This window comes from Neomonachus schauinslandi, chromosome 12, assembly GCF_002201575.2.
Source record: "Neomonachus schauinslandi chromosome 12, ASM220157v2, whole genome shotgun sequence".
Lineage (NCBI taxonomy): Eukaryota > Metazoa > Chordata > Mammalia > Carnivora > Phocidae > Neomonachus > Neomonachus schauinslandi.
This window is the reverse complement of record NC_058414.1, coordinates 64,526,213-64,545,027: the sequence shown is the minus strand read 5'-3', so window position 1 is coordinate 64,545,027 and position 18,815 is coordinate 64,526,213. Positions and strand designations below refer to the sequence as shown.

At 39.7% G+C, this 18,815-nt stretch overlaps 1 protein-coding gene across 3 annotated transcripts in view; it reads right to left on the bottom strand.

The window, feature by feature from the left end:
* The window catches only part of SEPTIN7 (septin 7), a 122,013-nt gene extending 108,144 nt beyond the window's left edge, over positions 1-13,869 (bottom strand). The window contains exons 1-2 of one of the 3 annotated variants that reach the window (XM_021699443.2): positions 13,696-13,869; positions 12,162-12,163 (exon numbers count right to left, since the gene is read on the bottom strand). In XM_021699443.2, coding sequence (XP_021555118.1) covers positions 12,162-12,163; positions 13,696-13,756 — 63 coding nt within the window. In that variant the 5' untranslated portion in view covers positions 13,757-13,869. The remainder of the gene's footprint in view (positions 1-12,161; positions 12,164-13,695) is intronic. The other 2 variants (XM_021699442.2, XM_021699441.2) reach the window with 2 other exon arrangements.
* Positions 13,870-18,815: the final 4,946 nt, after the last annotated feature.

Here is an 18,815-nt window from a genome sequence, read left to right as displayed (position 1 = left end):
ACTCCACCAACAATAATTAAACATGAACAGTAACTGATAATACATAAAAAACTGTGCTATTACCTACTAAAAACGTATCTTCTAGGAGTTCAATGAAAGGGAAGGATCATCAAAGACTCAGATAATTTGGAAAAATCTCCCTGAATGAGTAGTTTTGAGCTGGACCTTCCTTAATGGATGGATGGGGCTTCAAGGTAGATAAGAACAGCATAAGCAGAGGCAAAAATACAAAGAATATTACTCAATCTGGGTAGAAGAAAAAGTCCAACCAAGGAAATTCTAAAATGACTGCCTAAGTTTTTAATGACAGAACACATAAAAGAATAATAAGGCAGTACAAATATACCTAGAAATCTGATTTCCAATATCTGCTGTAACTTAGAACTACACTCTGGTAGTAGTTCTAAATTACTGGAGGGTAAATTACATAATCTTTCTGAGGCTTAGACCAGGATAACATCTTTATGAGGTTACTGCAAGGTATATATGAAATATTTGGTACTTCACATATAATGAGTATAATAAATGATGGTCGTTGTAGTGGTTGTGCAATAGATGACAGCTATTATTAAGGCCTCTGGACTTTTATCTTGCAGATAAGTGATTCCCAAACTTGGCTGTAATCTGAAGCATCTGGGAAGCTTGATAAAAACAGATACCTGGGCATCAGCCTAGAAGTAGGGGATAGGAATCATGCTGATAATTTGTTATATGGACTCCACTAATGATGAACTATACTTAGAACACCCATCCTTCAATCAAAAAACAATGGAATCTCCCAGCCCTACCCAAAAACTCTGAACAAAGATTCCAATTAAAGATGTTTCCATCAAGCATAAAACTCCTCTCTTAACTCCCTTAGTCCTGGCCAGCACTAATGTTGATGGTTACTTCATATAACATTTTGTATCTGCATGTCCGTGGTATTATTTCTGCATTTCCTCCACGTTGACCAAATATTTAACTTTCAATAAGTTAGGGGCTGCAACTTTTCAAAAAGTCTAAAATTATTCCAAAATTTCAAAAAAAAACAAATTACATCTGTGTAATTATCATTTTTTTTTTTTTTTAAAGATTTTATTTATTTATTTGACAGAAAGAGACACAGCGAGAGAGGGAACACCAGCAGGGGGAGTGGGAGAGGGAGAAGCAGGCTTCCTGCTGAGCTGGAAGCCCGATGCGGGGTTCGATCCCAGGACCCTGGGATCATGACCTGAGCCAAAGGCAGACGCTTAACGACTGAGCCACCCAGGTGCCCCTGTGTAATTATCATTTTAACAGCACAGCACAGCACCAGGGTCAAACACAAACTTAAGTATATTTGATGGGTCCGCTTGCCAGTTAAGTCATTCCAGTTATCTTTCTGGCTCACAGCTGAATTTAGCATCTCATAAAGTAACTCCTAGTTGTACTGTATTAGACCAACTTTAACATTCTAACACAAATTCCAAGACAGGACATACTACAGTTCTATCTAGGATCACTAATTTCATCCCTTCATGCCAAGTTCTCATGTCTCCAAACTTAACACTAGAGAAATGTTACTCAATTCACCCTTCTCAGCAACAAGAAAAGTAAGACTACAAGCCATCCATTGAGAATTAAGGTCTTTGCAAATTATACAGTGACTATATAAAGAACTTTTGCAGTTCTTTTCTATTTGCACATTTTATACATCCATGGAACAGGAATCATTTCCACTTAAATTTCTTTCCTTTTCACTCAGCATATTAATTCTACAGATTATAGCTGGGAACCAGAAATGGAAATCTAACTTCATGCTTAACAGATAGCAGACCTTCAATAAAGAAATGAACCAAGAAATAAAAACAGAGCAACTAAAACACAGAGATTTGTAACAGTAAACTAGATAGCTACAGACTCAAGGACAGAAGGTAGGTACATCCATGAAAGGAGAAATATGTGAAAAGCTTTACATTGTTAAAAAACAAAAACTACTCCCATATTGCATTATTTAATAGCCCCATAACGCAGAGCATAAAAACAAATGTTCCTGATGGTGACTTTAACAAATTCAGTATATTCCACTGAAAGTAGGGAAGCTAATCAGTTTATACGTAACAAATCTCTCTCTCCAAAATGTAAGAAATGTAAATTGAAACAAGTTTAAGGAACTAAACTAACAAATACCCTAGGAAAATAATGGGAAGGCAGAAGAGGTTTGTTTAAAGATACTCTTTCAAACACTTACAATTCTAAAATACTGAAACTACAAAAGGTCTCAAAATAATAAAATGGCTACACAAATCATGATACCAACATTGTAACACTATATACATATTAAAATAACCTGCATATAGATTAATATACCAAAAACTATATTAAATATTAAGTGAATAATATCTTGGTTTTGTGTAAAAATTTAAGAGTTTACAGAGTACTTTTACTTATATTACTTATATTACTTCATAATATATAATTCACACCAGAGTTTATGAACTCTGGTTCTTCATCAAAATTATCTAAAATACTTAAAATGCAAATTTCTGAGCCCGACCTCACAGCTAGTGAACTAATAAGCTTCCAAGGGCGTTAAGCATTGGAAGTGTTTTCAATGTCTGACCAGAGTGAAGAACCACTAACCACTAATACACCACTAATTACAACCATGGAAAAAATATGTAATTAAGAAAGAACACAAATTAATCTTCAGCAATTGAAATAACTTAATGGCTTTTTTCCTCGTAAATTTGTTTGAATTCATCATAAAAGCAACTACACATATCTATTAAAACTTTTTAAAATTAAAAGCGGTTCATTCATTACTGAAAAAAATTTCCTTGTATAGATCACCTCACATCCCAGAATGCTACATGTAACAAATTTTTACAATGCCAAATGTATTACCCTGGTTACTTTAATAACAGCATAAACAGAAAGCACTAAGATAAAATTACTATGAAGATTCTGCCTCCTTTGCTGTGCAGAAGCTTTTTATCTTGATGAAGCACCAAAAGTTCATTTTTGCTTTTGTTTCACTAGCTTTTGGAGATGTATCTTGAAAGAAGTTGCTGTGGGCGATGTCAAAGAGGTTACTGCCTATGTTCTCCTCTAGGATTTTGATGGATTCCTGTCTCACATTGAGGTCTTTCATCCACTTTGAGTTTATCTTTGTGAATGGTGTTAGAGAATGGTCGAGTTTCATTCTTCTGCTTGTGGCTGTCCAATTTTCCCAGCACCATTTATTGAAGAGACTGTCTTTTTTCCATTGCATGTTTTTTCCTGCTTTGTCAAAGATTATTTGACCATAGAGTTGAGAGTCCATATCTGGGTTCTCTATTCTGTTCCATTGGTCTGTATGTCTGTTTTTGTGCCAGTACCATGCTGTCTTGGTGATCACAGCTTTGTAATGTAGCTTGAAATCCGGCAACGTGATGCCCCCAGCTTTGTTTTTCTTTTTCAACATTTCCTTGGCGATTCAGGGTCTTTTCTGATTCCATACGAATTTTAGGATTGTTTGTTCCAGCACTTTGAAAAATGTCATTGGAATTTTGATTGGGATGGTAGTACAGTGCTCTGGATAGCATAGATATTTTAACAATGTTTATTCTTCCGATCCATGAGCATGGAATTTTCTTCCATCTTTTTGTGTCTTCTTCAATTTCTTTCATGAGTGTTTGGGACTTCATCAAGATAAAAAGCTTCTGCACAGCAAAGGAAACAGTCAACAAAACGAAGAGGCAACCACAGAATGGGAGAAGATATTTGCAAATGACACTACAGATAAAGGGCTGGTATCCAAGATCTATAAAGAACTTCTCAAACTCAACACCCAAAAAAATAATCAAGTCAAAAAGTGGGCAGAAGATATGAAAAGACACTTCTCTGAAGAAGACATACAAATGGCTAACAGACACATGAAAAATGTTCATCATCATTAGCCATCAGAGAAATCCAAATCAAAACCACATTGAGACACCACCTTACACCAGTTAGAATGGCAAAAATGGACAGAGAAAGAAACAACAAATGTCGGAGAGGTTGTGGAGAAAGGGGAGCCCTCTTACACTGTTGGTGGGAATGCAAGTTGGTACAGCCACTTTGGAAAACAGTGTGGAGGTTCCTCAAAAATTTAAAAATAGAGCTACCCTATGACCCAGCAATTGCACTACTGGGTATTTACCCCAAAGACACAGATGTAGTGAAAAGAAGGGCCACATGCACCCCAATATTCATAGCAGCAATGTCCGCAATAGCCAAACTGTGGAAAGAGCCGAGAGGCCCTTCAACAGATGAATGGATAAAGAAGATGTGGTCCATATATACAATGGAATATTACTCAGCCATCAGAAAGGATGAATACCCAACTTTTACATCAACATGGATGGGACTGGAGGATATTATGCTAAGTGAAATAAGCCAAGCAGATAAAGTCAATTATCATATAGTTTCACTCATTTGTGAAACATAAAGAATAGCATGGAGGACATAGGAGAAGTAAGGGAAAAATGGGGGGAGGGGGAATTGGAGGGAGAGATGAACCATGAGAGACTATGGACTCTGAGAAACAAACAGGGTTTTAGAGGGGAGGGGGGAAGAGGGACTGGTTAGCCCGGTGATGGGTATTAAGGAGGGCACGTACTGCATGGAGCACTGGGTGTTATATGAAAACAATGGATATCGTGGATCACCACATCAAAAACCAATGGATCGTGGATCACCACATCAAAAACCAATGATGTATTGGTAACTAACATAACATAATAAAATTTAAAAAAAATAAAAATAAAAAGATTCTGCCTTCTCTTATACAGATAATGATCTCAGGCAAAGTATTTATAGTATTTGCTATAATTAAAAATACATACCAAAATCTTCCTCAAAAAGAAAAGAACTCTAATTACAATCTGTATGAACATTTGAACATTAAGGATACAAAATGTTATTCATGTAAAGAAACACTAGTGTGACCCTTGGTGTGAAAGAGCTATTGCTATGAAATATATCAGTAGAAATTTTAAATAAGTAAACATCTTAGTACTCTTAAGAAATTGGAGACCCCAGTCTGTCTAACTTTGAAGGACACTGAAGTTTCACACAAATCATTTTATTCCAATTTCCTTCAACTCTTCTCACCAAACCACAAATACAAAGTCTTAAAAAAAAACAGTATCAACAGGAGCACCTGGGTAGCTCAGTCGGTTAAGCGTCCAACTCTTGATTTAGGCTCAGGTCATGATCTCAGGGTTTTAAGATCCAGCCCTGCAATAGCTCTCCACTGGCCGTGGAGCCTGCTTAAGATTCTCTCTCTCCCTTTCCCTCTGCCCCTCTCCCCAACTCTAAAAAAAAAAAAAAAAAGGTACCAACAAATTTACTGGCCCAACTACAGTATCGCTTTTGATCAATATGGTGGATTCAGTTAGTAAATGTAAAAATTCAAAGCAGAAATGAATAAATTCACAATAATCTTAAATTTTTATTTTCCATCCTAAAGGTCTCTCCTAGTATTAAAACTACCAGACATGCATACTTAGATGTTCTCCAGGCCTCTCAATATCATGTTTTAAATTACCTATTTCAATATATGATACCTACTAATCACCCATTTACTCAGGTTCAGATATTCTGGGTTCATTACTCCCCACCTACATCCCCTCACAACCCTCCCCTTCACTTCATGTCCCTTGCCACTACCCTAGTTCTGTCCTTCATCTTTTTTATATATTTTTTAAAGATTTTATTTATCCATTTGAGAGTGAGCATGAGTAGGGACGGGGAGTAGAGGGAGAAGCAGATTCCCCACTGAGCAGGGAGCCCAACACGCCAAGATGGGGCTTGATCCCAGGACCCTGGGATCATGACCCAAGCCAAAAGCAGACGCTTAACCGACTGAGTCACCCAGGCACCCTTGTCCTTCATCTTTTAGTCCTAGGACTGCTATGTTAACTGCCCTCAATTCGCTGGCCCCACCCTGGTGTTCTAGCTATCCCTACTGGAATTATCATCATGATGTTCATGGTTACTATTCTTCTCCTTTTAAAATCCTTCAGTAAAGATTTTTTTTTTAAATCCTCAGCACAGGACACCAGATCTCTACTTACCTGTATAGCCTCATAAATTACCATGACTTCTCAGCCTAGAGTAAGTATCCTTCCTCCTCCTCTGCCTAATCACTCTTATCTACCCTTAAAGATTTACCTTTTCCAGTTCAGAAAAGGTATCCTGCTCTGTATTTCCACTGTATACTCTATATACCTTAAAATCCTATCACAAATGATTTACTAAGTAAATGTCAGGTAGGGAAAAGTGAACAAAACACAGTCCTTGACTTTAAGAAACTTAAAAATGAAGGCAGAAAAGTAAATAGTCACTTGCCATATAGTCTGATAACTTTTTTTTTTTTTAAGATTTATTCATTTCTTTTAGAGAAGGAGAGAGAGGAGGAGCACAAGCAGGAGGGGCAGGAAGAGGGAGAGAGAATCTCAAGTAGACTTGGAGATCAGCACAGAGCCCAATGCAGGGCCTGATCCCATGACCCTAAGACCACAACCCGAGTGGAAACCAAGAGACAGATGCTCAGCTGACTAGGCTACCCAGGTGCCCCATGATAACTTTTTTTTTTAAAGCTAACATCTGCTCTTGGGGCACCTGGGTGGCTCAGTTGTTAGGCGTCTGCCTTCGGCTCAGGTCATGACCCAGGGTCCTGGGATCAAGCCCCGCATCGGGCTCCCTGCTCCGTGGGAGGCCTGCTTCTCCTTCTCCCACTCCCCCTGCTTGTGTTCCTTCTCTCGCTGTGTCTCTGTCAAATAAATAAATAAAATCTAAAAAAAAAAGCTAACATCTGCTCGATATGTAAGCTAAGAACCTGCCACATTATCATCTCATTTAATTCTCATTTAATTATCCAGTAACTTTATGATTCCCACTTTACAGAGAAGGAAACAAAATTCTGTTATTTGCCCAAGATTCAGTTAAGATTTAGACATGTGAATCCAGGTCTAACTCCAGAACCTAAGCTCTTAATCACCTTCTATTTTGACCATCGTGGCATTTAACTCAGTATCCCCAGTGCCCACCACACAGCACAAGGCACAAGACATGTTTGTTAAATGAATGAACTTGAGTGCTGAAGTCCTAAGCTGGTAATGACTTAACATCAATACTACAACTTTAGTTAATAATGTCTTGTGTCAAAGGGTTCAAGAGTTCTAATATACTAACACATGTGAAATAATCAATGTCCCAAGTTACTCACCACATTATGGTTTATAATAGCAAAATATTGAAAATGAATGTCTTATCAGAAAGGGACATGTAAAATCACAGCCTACCTATAATGGAATTATACAGCTGTATAAAAGAATAAGAATGCGCTTCATATACTGATATGGAATATCCTAAGATACACTAAGTAGAAAAAATTAAAAGGTGAGGAAGAATGTGTCTGATGCTACCATGGGTGGGGAAAGGAGGAATGTATGTTTTTTGCTTGTATATATAAAAATCACCTCCAGAAGAAACATAAAAGAAACTGTTAAAAAAGGTTGCCTGAGGAGGAAACTGGGTTACTTGATAGGAGTAGAAAGATTTTCACTACGTATCTCTTTTTAACCTTCTCAATTCTGAACAAAGTGATTGTATTACTTACTTGACAAATATAAACTCGCCCATAGAATAAAAAGCATTTTCAGAAATGAAAACACAAACACTATGTTAACATCCATAAAGCCATGGGCCATAGCTTTCTTGATTACTACTATTTTGCAGTGCCTGACACTTTGTTGGCAGTCAAGTATTTGTTACATTTACAAAAATCTCAAATTGCCACTGCAGGAATATTTCAAATATATTTTACAAAGTAACACTGGAAAAAATGGTTTTAATCATTCTGAAAAACAATCAGGGCCTTATCCCAAGCCTACTGTTTATGAAACTCTGGAAGACTACTACAATCTGTATGCTTTTAAAAGTACCAAGATGATAATTTTACTATTGTTTCCTGTTTTCTTCATATTTCAAATCTGTCACAATAAAGAAGTTAGGGGGAAAAGACTTTAAAAAGCTACCCAGAAAAACCACTTTAAATGAGTCGACTGCATGTGAATTATATCTCAATGAAGCTGCTTCTTTTTTAAAAAATTCTTTAAAAATTCATCTGTGGACATTAGAAATCAGACCAGTGGTTACCTGGAGCAGTAGAGGGAAAATGGCACAGGGGCACAAGAAACTCTAGGGTGATGGAAATGTTATTTATCTTTAAAATATATATATATATATTTATTTGAGAGAGAGAGCGAGCATATGGGGTGGGGGGGTGGGGGTGGGGGCAGAGGCAGAGAATCTCAAGTAGACTCCCTGCTGAGCACAGAGCCCTAGGCAGGGCTTGATCTCACAACCCCAAGATCATGACCAGAGCTGAAACCAAGAGTCGGACACTTAAAGGACTAAGGCACCCAGGTTCTCCAAAAATGTTCTTTACCTTGATTGGAATAAAAGCTACAAGGCATATATATTTGTCAAAATTCACTGAACTGAACACTTAAACTCTGTGCCTTTTATTGTATGAAAGCTATACCTCAATAAAGTTACTTAATTTGGAAAGCATTTAGAAGTGCAGATTCCTAGGTCCCTCTCTCAGAGACTGAATCACTGCATGTGTGGTGGGAACTAATTAATCTGCATTTTTAACAGGAGGCTGTGGTTGTCCCTCATGCATGAGGTTTATCAATTATATTTTGGAAAATATTGACCTAGCATAATGTTATGTATCCAGTTAACTACTGATTACATTTTACAAAAATTCATTAATTAAATGATAAACTTACATACATACATGCATACACACATATACACACACATAAGCTACCTAGGTGATTCTGATTCCCAATTTTGGGAAATATGGTGAGAGCACTAAGAGGAAGAATTATGGACTAGATGGTAAAGAAAGACTTCTTTCTTCTCCATCTCCTATGATCCTTCAAAGGCTTCTCCATCACCTGGCACAGTGGTTCTCAATCCGGGGTGATTCTCTCCTCTCCCTCTCACCCCATGACATTTGGCAAGGTCTGCAAACATTTTTTTTGTCACAACTGGGGTAGCGATACTGGCATCTAGTGGGTAGAGGCCAGGGATGCTGGTAAACATTGTACAATGCAAAGGACAGCCCCCCCAAACAATTATAAAACTCCAAATTACAATAGTGCCAAGTTTGACAAATTCTGACCTGGAGCCTCGCTTCTCAAATGAAGCTACCACAAGTACTCAGTTGTGGCCCCAGAGGTAAACAGAACAGAATTAACGTGTCACCTCTTCAGGAGAGTCAATTTTTACTTCCACATTGGTGAGGAAAGAGGAGGAAGAAAGCCTCTTTATACTGCATATAAGGCAAACAAATAAAATGCAAATGTCACATGAATAACAAGATTTTTTTAAAAATTCAAAATAATGTGAACAGGAACAACTTCAGGCTTTACTCCGCAAACTCTGGGGATACTTATTTACTCTCCTCAGCCTACAAACAAGTACTTTTGAAGTTAAGAAACACCTGCCTAAATAAAGTACATAAACTTTAGAATGACAGGCAAAACCTCATCTTCAGCTACCTTCACTTAGATTTTTTTAGGGCTATTTCTCACTGCAGCATAGTCTAACACAGTGCTATTTAAAGTGTGGTGTGTGGACCAGTGAGCCAGTCTGAACTGTTTATCGGTTTACTTCAGTGAAGTATAGAAACTGGAGCACAGAAATGAAAATTTTTATAGCAAAAATAAGTTTATGTCTGTTGGACTGAATAAAAAATTGGGGCTGTATTTCCCCTTTTTTTAAATGCATCTTCATTTTTTAAAATTTTGCAGTACTTTTTGCAACAGTAGAAAAGGGAAGGAAAGAAAAGGTCCTTCATCAGTTGGAAAAGCAGTAACCTAATTGTATCCTGATACATCTAGTAAGTGGGCAATGCCAGGATTTAAACCCATGTCTGCCTAACACCAAAGCCCATATTCTTAATCATTATACTATATTTGTTATCACTTTGAACTCAAATCCGTATATATAATCCTACCTCTGGAGAGCTGGACTGCACCAGGCACAAATCAAAAGATCTTCTGTATGTCTGGCCTAAAGCCTTCAACACTGAAAGCAAATCAAGCTGCCTCCTTGGCCCCCTTCCCCCCAGGCTCATGCCCAAATCTTGGCTCTCTTGATTTCTGATGATGCATATGGACAAGACCAAAAAAAAAAAAAAAAAAAAATTAATTTAATTTAAAAAATAAAATAAAATATATATGTATATATACACACATATACATACATATATATACATATATACATATATATGTATATATAATTTTTTAAAAGATATATATATCTTTTAAGATATATATGACATATAAGATATATACAAAAAAGATATATATATATATATATATATATATATATATATCCTCAAGGCCTGGAGCAAAGTCACTAAACAATACTATCTTCTTTTGGGACCCATCCTGTATGGTGACCTCCTCTCAAGGAGTAGGTCCCAGATCTCTCTAACCACACTCCATGTATGGAGTACAGAATAAATGAATCCAAGATAAGAAAAAGCCACATGGACTTAATTGCATTTAAAGTCCTCCCTTCTCCCCTGGGTGGCTCAGTCGGTTAAGCCTCTGCTTTCAGCTCAGGTCATGATCCCGGGGTCCCCAGACCAACATCTCCACGCTATACCATAATGTTTAAAGACCTTTGATTTGACCCACCCACACTGCACATCCCCCACGTGTTTTCCTATTTTTGACCACAATTCCTAATAAAAATGCTATAACCCAACCCAATACACAATACATATAAAACAAAATTTAACCCCCCTAAAATTCATGCTAAGTGCAATGTACTGCTATCTTCTTTCTTTCCTACTTTTAAAAAATTATTACAAGTCCACGAAATTGATTTCAAGACCCACTAATAGGCCTCAACCTGAAGTCTGCAAAGCACTGCTGTAGAGACCAACAGTCTGCATTTAACACTATGCTCTCATCTGGCAAGCCTAACCCATAATCATGGTACCTTAAAATTCTACTCCTCAAAAACACATTTTTTTCTACATCAGTTTCATGGCACAATAAACCTAGCGTCATTTAAAGTCCAAATTTAGTTACAGGGAAAACACACACACACAGTAAAAAAGTTTTGCCTCAAAATTCAGTAAAATACATAAATGTTAAAGTTAAAATCTTTCAACCTCTAATAAAAAAATTGAAGAGAGCTCATTAGCTCAAAATGTAAGACATGGTTCTCAGCTGGTAATTTAGTCATAGAACAGTACTCTACTGGCAATTCCCAGAATAGAATCTATAGCGAGCATGTGTATCATCAAATTATAAGAAGTCTGAAACCAACCTACTCTACCACTATTTTCACTCTGACTGGTTTATGTCATCTGACCACCCCCCATTATTGAGACCTTGGAAACCACAGATCTAACTCTTCCTCCTACCCATGCTTGCATGTATGTGTGTGTCTGTGTTGTTGACATTAACCCTCTACAATTGCTCTAACATCTGTCAGGAGTCCTACCTTGTGTTAGACTAGCTCAGAACTTCTAGCATAGACTTATTTAAGATTATTTCTATGGGAAAACGCACAAATGCAAACAACCAATTTTACAACAAACTTCTGAAACAATCTATTGATAACACTACCTTTCATGTAGTTAATGTACTGAAAACCAAAAATTCTTAACTAAATTACAAAAATATCCTTTCTGTAAATTAAAATCTACTTGACATAAACACAAAAAAAATTTCTATTATCAGTTATGATCTTCAATTCTGTAAGCCTAAGAGGGTGTGTGATATTTTTAATAACTGTATTTTTTTTTTTTTAAGATTTTATTCATTTGACAGAGACACAGCAAGAGGGGGAACACAAGTAGGGGGAGTAGGAGAGGGAGAAGCAGGCTTCCCGCTGAGCAGGGAGCCCGACGCGGGGCTCGATCCCAGGACCCTGGGACCATGACCTGAGCCAAAGGCAGACGCTTAACGACTGAGCCACCCAGGCGTCCCTTTAATAACTGTATTAAGAGGACTTGGCTCCACCATGTTGTCCCATCACAGAATGGCACAATGCTACCATACAAACCATCTATGTAGCTTCCACATTTATTTCATAGCTCCACTCAACCCTATCTCCTCTAGCCCCACCCACTGAACAGCTGGGTGGGATGAAAGATTGTTTCCTGCCCTCCCCCTGCCCCTTCACTTGCTATTTGGAGGAATAAGGGATCCAGGCAGCAGTAAGTAGCTTAGTAACTGTTTTTATCCTACTAGGGGACCATCCTTTAGTCTATCAGGATTCCACAAATTTCATCCGTACCTGTACACTTAATGCCTAAAAACTTTCCTCCTCGAGTTGCTTTTATATTACTTGGGGAGAGGGAGACGAAGACGACTGACTATACTCATCACGTAAATATGTAAAACAAGTAAAATGCTTTTCAATCTAGATTATCTGTTCATTTAGATTCTCAAGGGCACTCACGAAGGTATTCTTCCATTCCATCAGAGTAACAAAGCCAAAAGAAATCTTAAAGTTTAACTATAACCATAAACTCGCAAGTTATTTCAGTAACTAAGCAAACACCTGGACGTCACAAATTCCTTCCCTACACTATATTAAAAAAAAAAAAAAGATTTGAAACAGTGCACTCTCAAAATTTAACTTAGCAAATGAAAATGTGTTAGAAAAATCTCAGTTGCTTATTTCCTACTACACAAACAGTATGAAATGGAACTCAGGAGTGGAAAATGTGAATGAAATGGCCTTGTTCTTTTTCCAATATGTGGGGGAGGAAAGGAAATGAAAAGGTTTCTGAAGAGAATAACCGAGAATACTGAAATATTTTCAAAATAATTAATTTCATTAAACATCACCAGTATTTCCAACTCCCTCCCTTTTCCAGCGACCCTTCCCACCCTTTCCACTCCTCGGGGAGGGGTGGGGGCGCCCTTCCCAGGCGTTCTCTTTCCCCTTTTTCCTAAATATTAAGCCCAAACCAGCTCCTTAGCCTCCGCACTCAAGCCTCGCCCGCCATCCACCGGCCTTCGGGGCCGCGCCTGGGGAAAGGAAACCCCGAGAGGCCGGGAGGCGGAGCGAGGAGGCGACGCGGTTGCTGGAGCCTCTGCAGCCGCCGCCGCCGCCGCCTCCACCTTAGCTTCAGCCTGGTGCATCCTCCTTCCTCCCTCCTCGCCGCCGCCCTCCCGGGCCGGCCCACACAGCACCCTCACCCGGGCGCGCACAAACGTCCCCACCCTCCTCGCCAGGCCCACTCCCCACGAGGGGAGCTCCGCCGTGGATACAGCGGCCGCCGACCAGAGGAAACAGGGCCGCGGGAGCCTACGGGCCGGGCGAAGACGACCCCGCTCGGGCCGCTTCGGCGGGGCGGGTGAGGCCGTGGCTCACGGCTCCCCACTCCCCGCTCCTCCGGCCCGCCCGCCGCGGCACAGGAAATACCGCCGCCTCGGCTCTCCTCACATTCAATTCAAACTGTCACCGCCGCTTTCTCCCCTCCCCCCGGGCCCGCCGCCACCGCGCCCCGAGCCCGCCGCCGGCCCACGCCACCTCCTTCGGCCGCAGCTCCCCGCATCGCCTCAGGGCGTACCCCCAGCTCGGTCTGGCGGCCGCAGAGCCCCCCCCCAAGTCCGGAGCCGCCGACCTGAGTCGCGGCGGCCCAAAGCTGAGACTCACCCATGGTGCTGCTGTTGACGCTCCTCTCCTCAGCAGCAGCGGATCTCGCACTGACCGACATCCCCTCCCCCCTCCGCGACCAGCCCGGGCGCAGCGCAGCGCGCCGATTCTCCAAAGCCGCCTACGCCGGTTCCGCGGCGTAGCCGCCCGGCGTCGCTGCCCCGCTTACGCAGGCGACAACAGGCGGACTCCTCCACTGGCTCTCGCCCGAGTCCCGCTCCCTCCTCCGCCCCCGCCCCCTCAGACGAAGCTTCCGGGCCTAGCCGACGCCAGCTTCGATCTCGCGAGATTACTTCCTCTGCCCCGCCGCCTCTCTCCATTTCGAACATGACTTCATTGGCATCAGCGCTCTTTTGCTACTCAGGTTTAGCCGCCATGTTTAAATTGGCAGGATTTGGCACCTCCGGGGTCATGGATAGTCAGGCCTCTATGCGTGTTTCTTCAACACTGCCTCTAAGGTTAAGCCGCGTTACGTTTGTCCGTGAAAAGCCTGGGGACGATGAGAGGGAGTGGCCGGTGGGCTATGAGGGTGGGGTTTTGCCCGAATTAAAGATGGCCTCTGTCAGTGCCGCCCCGCGCAATTTCACGTCAGGTTTTGGAGCTGCGGAAGCCGCCTGGTTGGCCTTAGCGCCTCCCTACGGGTTTGACGTAAAGCAAAGAGGCGCAGTTAGCAGAGGCCAGACTGGGAAGCTGCGCTCTGGGCGGGGGCCGCGTCCTAGCCTCTGTTCCCAGCTACTGACCTGTGGGTGCGAGTGGAGAGACGCTTCAAGCAGATGTCTATGCCTCCATCCATCCTCGTGTCCTCAGCTTCCAGGACTCTCGGGGTGGAAAGTGAGATTAGGTCCTGGTTGCTCCGACATTCGCCTGGCGCTGTCACTTTCTGGTGGCCTGGCACAGCCAAGAGGTCGCCTGCTGCAGCTTCCACTGCGGGCTCTTCACGGTCACACTCGTGTTAACTCACTTTGTTGGTCCCCGGTTCCGTCCTGGTGGAGCTATACTCTAGTTGAGAAACTGAATGAACACACGTGAAACTATTGGACAACAGTGAAAGAGTAATTAAGGACTGAAATTTTGTGGTGTCATACTGTAGCAGTGAATGTCGCTTGATCCTTGAGCCTCCCCCCCCAAATGCTTAGTAGTCAAAGTAGCCTCACTTTGCTCAGAACAACTCATGGTCTGTTGTACCTTTCTTGAAAACTAATGCCTGTCTTTGCTGTATAGTTCATGCACGTTATTATCTTTATTACATAATATATGTAATATATAAATAATTATCGTGAGTCCGTGCAAGAATATTCATAGCAGCGTTACTTATATTAGTGAAACAATTTTAATGCCCACTTACAGGAGAATGGATGAATAAGTTACACTATTGGACAAACTGACATACGTGGGATACTAAACAAGGGAAATTAATGAACTAAATCTACTAGTATTGATTTAGATAAAGTTCATTAACATAATGTTGAGCAAAAAAAAAGCAAGTTGCAGAAAGATGTATATGGTATATCATAAATAAAGGTTTAAAAACAAAAAACTGAGAGCAAATTGGGAAAATCATGTAAGGAAATGATAGATAAATTCAGAATAGTGGTTACTTCCTGAGAAGAGAAGGGAATGTAATGGGAAAGGTTCACGCCTATCTATAATACTTTATTTTCTGCCAAAAGTGATCTGTTGAAAATGTGGCAAACCTTAAAGGTTAGGTGGAGGATACTTGGGTACTAAATTGTAATTATTTTCTATACTCTGGTATACTTGAAATGTTTCCAAGTATTTTTTTTACAAAGGAAATTTTATCTAAGGAAACAGCTTATTTTGTGTCTTGGTATCTACTGTTTCCTTAGTCTCCACTTGTACTGAATTGCTCATAACGTCTTTTAACAACTCATCTGTCCAAACAATCATTGTTAATTTTCCAAACTTCAAAAGGGCATTTTACTTTAGGAAATTTCATTAAATTTCTACCTTGAAGAGGCAGTATAGGTGGAATTTAAACACGTGACCTCTGAAGTCAGACAGCCTGGGTTCTAATCCCAGCTCTGCCATTTATTATGGATATATCTAAGGTCAAGTTACTCAACCTTTCTGTAATCCAGTTCCCTCAGCTATAAATGGGAATAATACTTACCTAATGGAGTTTTTGTGAAAGTTAAATGTGCCCAGTCCATAATAAATATTTAATGAATGTTACCTATATACAGCACATTTTAAAATATAAAATTATCCTGAATACTATTATTGTTTTATGTAATCTAATAGTCTATAATGAAAATCTTTGCCTCTCATCTCTACTGATATATCTCTTGGAGGGGAATCTTTCAATGGATATGAAAGAGGTGAATTTTGTTATTTTGCTCTCTGAAAATGGATAAATTCTTTATATAAAAAATAAGTTGTTTGCCTCAGGTTTGTTCATGCTCTCCAACAAACTACACCCGACACAATAATAGCTTCACTACTTTCCATTGAAAATTATGTGGAAGGTTACAGGCAACATGATGATGACAACCTATAGAACTTCCTCCTTAAGGAGTTCTAATAGTGTTATATAATTGTGTGTGTGTGTGTGTGTGCGTGCACATGCACATATGTGTATCATAAATTTTATGTTGGGGTGGAGAGAGTAAGAGAATTATTGTATTAGTTTTATGATCTCTACTGCACTATCTGCAGTATTATATTTGCTAATAAAATATAGTCTAGACCTTAACCTTCTGATTCAAAAACAGATTTTTTAAAAAATGACCTGAAATCCTGGATAGACAGTATAGATTGTTTTCATCGCATATATACAGTGTCCAACCTCCAATGAACCTTCAACCTTGCCAAATAATACTTGCCTCTCCCTAGTTAGCTCTCTTTTTCACAACAGCCACTTCAGATTTTCTCCATTGTTTTTAAACCATCTCCCTCATTTATTATCAGCAAAAAATCAAACCAGTCAGAGAGGAATTCCAACAACTTCTTGCTTCCATATTCATAAGCCTACCTGCATCCGCATTTATCCTTTCAAACATCACAATGAATCAGGTATTCCCCCAAATCTGAGGCACACATTTCTACATGTATCCCCTCTCTTTGTGCCTAGTCTCTGGATTCTGTCTCCTGCCTTCCCAGGAACTTCACTCAATGGATTATTTATTCAATAAATAAATGGATATTTATTCAATTTATCCCTACCACTCCACTGAAATTCTCAACACGGTCACAAACAATCACTCTGTTCAATTTAGTGGCCCCTTTTTCTTTTTTTTCACACAATTTTTAAAAATTTTAGTTCCAGTATAGTTAATGGACAGTGTTATATTAGTTTCATGTATACAATATAGTGATCCAATATTGTGATCCAATAATTCTATACATTATTCAGTGCTGATCATGATAAGTGTACTCTTAATCCCTTTCACCTATTCCAACCATCTCCCCACTCACCACCCCTCTGGTAACCATCAGTTTGTTAAGAGTCTGTTTTTTGTTTTGTCTCTTTTTTCTTCGTTTGTTTTGTTTCTTTAATTCCACATGTGAGTGAGATCATATGGTGCTTGTCTTTCTCCGACTAACTTGTTTCACTTTGCATTATGCTCCATAGATCCATCCATGTTGCTGCAAATGGCAAGATCTCATTCTTTTTATGGCTGAGTAATATTCCATTGTGTATATATACCACAACTCTTTGTCCATTCATCTGTTGATGGACACTTGGGCTGCTTCCATAACTTGGCTATTGTAAATAGTGGTACAGTAAACATACAGGTGCATAATTCTTTTTGAGTTAGTGTTTTCATATTCTTTGGGCAAATACCCAGTAGTGGAATTATTGGGTCATATCGTGGTTCTATTTTTAATATTTTGAGGAACCTCCATCCTGTCTATCACAGTGGCTGCACCAATTTGCATACCCACCAACAATGCATGAGGGTTCCTTTTTCTAGTGGACCCTTTTTCTTATTTTACTTGACATCTCTGTAGCATTTGATCCTTGTGACCACTGCCTGCCACATTTCCATCCTCTGATTTCTGAAACCCACTTACCTAGTGTTCCTTCTAGATCTCTGGCTTCTTTATTTTACCTTCCAGGACCTCCATCTTCTTCCTGTCACTTAAATGTCCATGTACCTCAGCATTGTGTCCTGGTCAGTTTATTCCTATTCTCACTTTTTATACTATGGTGATCTCATTCACTTCCAAGGTTTCAGTGACCATATATATGCTAATAACTCCTAAATATAAATTTCTAGTCCAGTTCTCTCTCCTTACTAGAAACCTGCATACCTGACTGCCTTCAAAATACATGTCCTGATAGGCATTGGATTGTATTTGGCGTGTAACAAATGTCCTTCTAAATTCAGTAAGTCTACATAGTTGTCTTATGTCTCCATTGAGAGAAGGGAAAATATATGTGTCCTGGAAATGTGTATCCTTAAAATTTCTTTATAAATACGATTTTGTATTTAAAAAAAATACATGTCCTGATATCCCAAGATATCTCAAAACAATATATCCCAAATTAAACTCTTCATTTTTATTATACTTACTTTTATGTTCCCTATCTCTAAATAGTACCATCATTAACTCAATTGCCTAACCCAGAAATATGAGTATTATATTCAGCCCCACGGTGTCTCTCTCTCTCTCATCTCCTACAGCCATCAGAAAGTCCTGTCCATTTTTCCTTCTCATATACCTCCAATCTCGCCATTTCTCTCCATCTCCACTACTACTGTTCTAGGTAGGCCAACATCATCTCCTGCCTCAAATCTCGGCAATAGCCTTTCTGCCCAGTGCCTTGTTCAACTCCAGTTCATTCTTCATATTGTACCCGAAGTAACCTTTCTAAACTTTAACTATGTCAGTCCCCTGTTGAAAGTCTTCAAACTTTCCCTCAGGAAACTTAAGTGATACAGTTCCCCTCATTTCTGGCCAACCTACCATCCCTTGCTCTCTAAACTCTAGCAAGCCTTGCTGTTTTCTCTGTGTGAAACACTTCATTCTCATTTTACACTCACTTTCCTCACCTGGCTTCTCCTTAAAGTCTCGGCATAGCCATCATTTTCTCTAAAAGGCTTTCCTGATCTCCCAAAATTGGGCAAGGTGCCCCCTCCTCCCCCATAGTATCT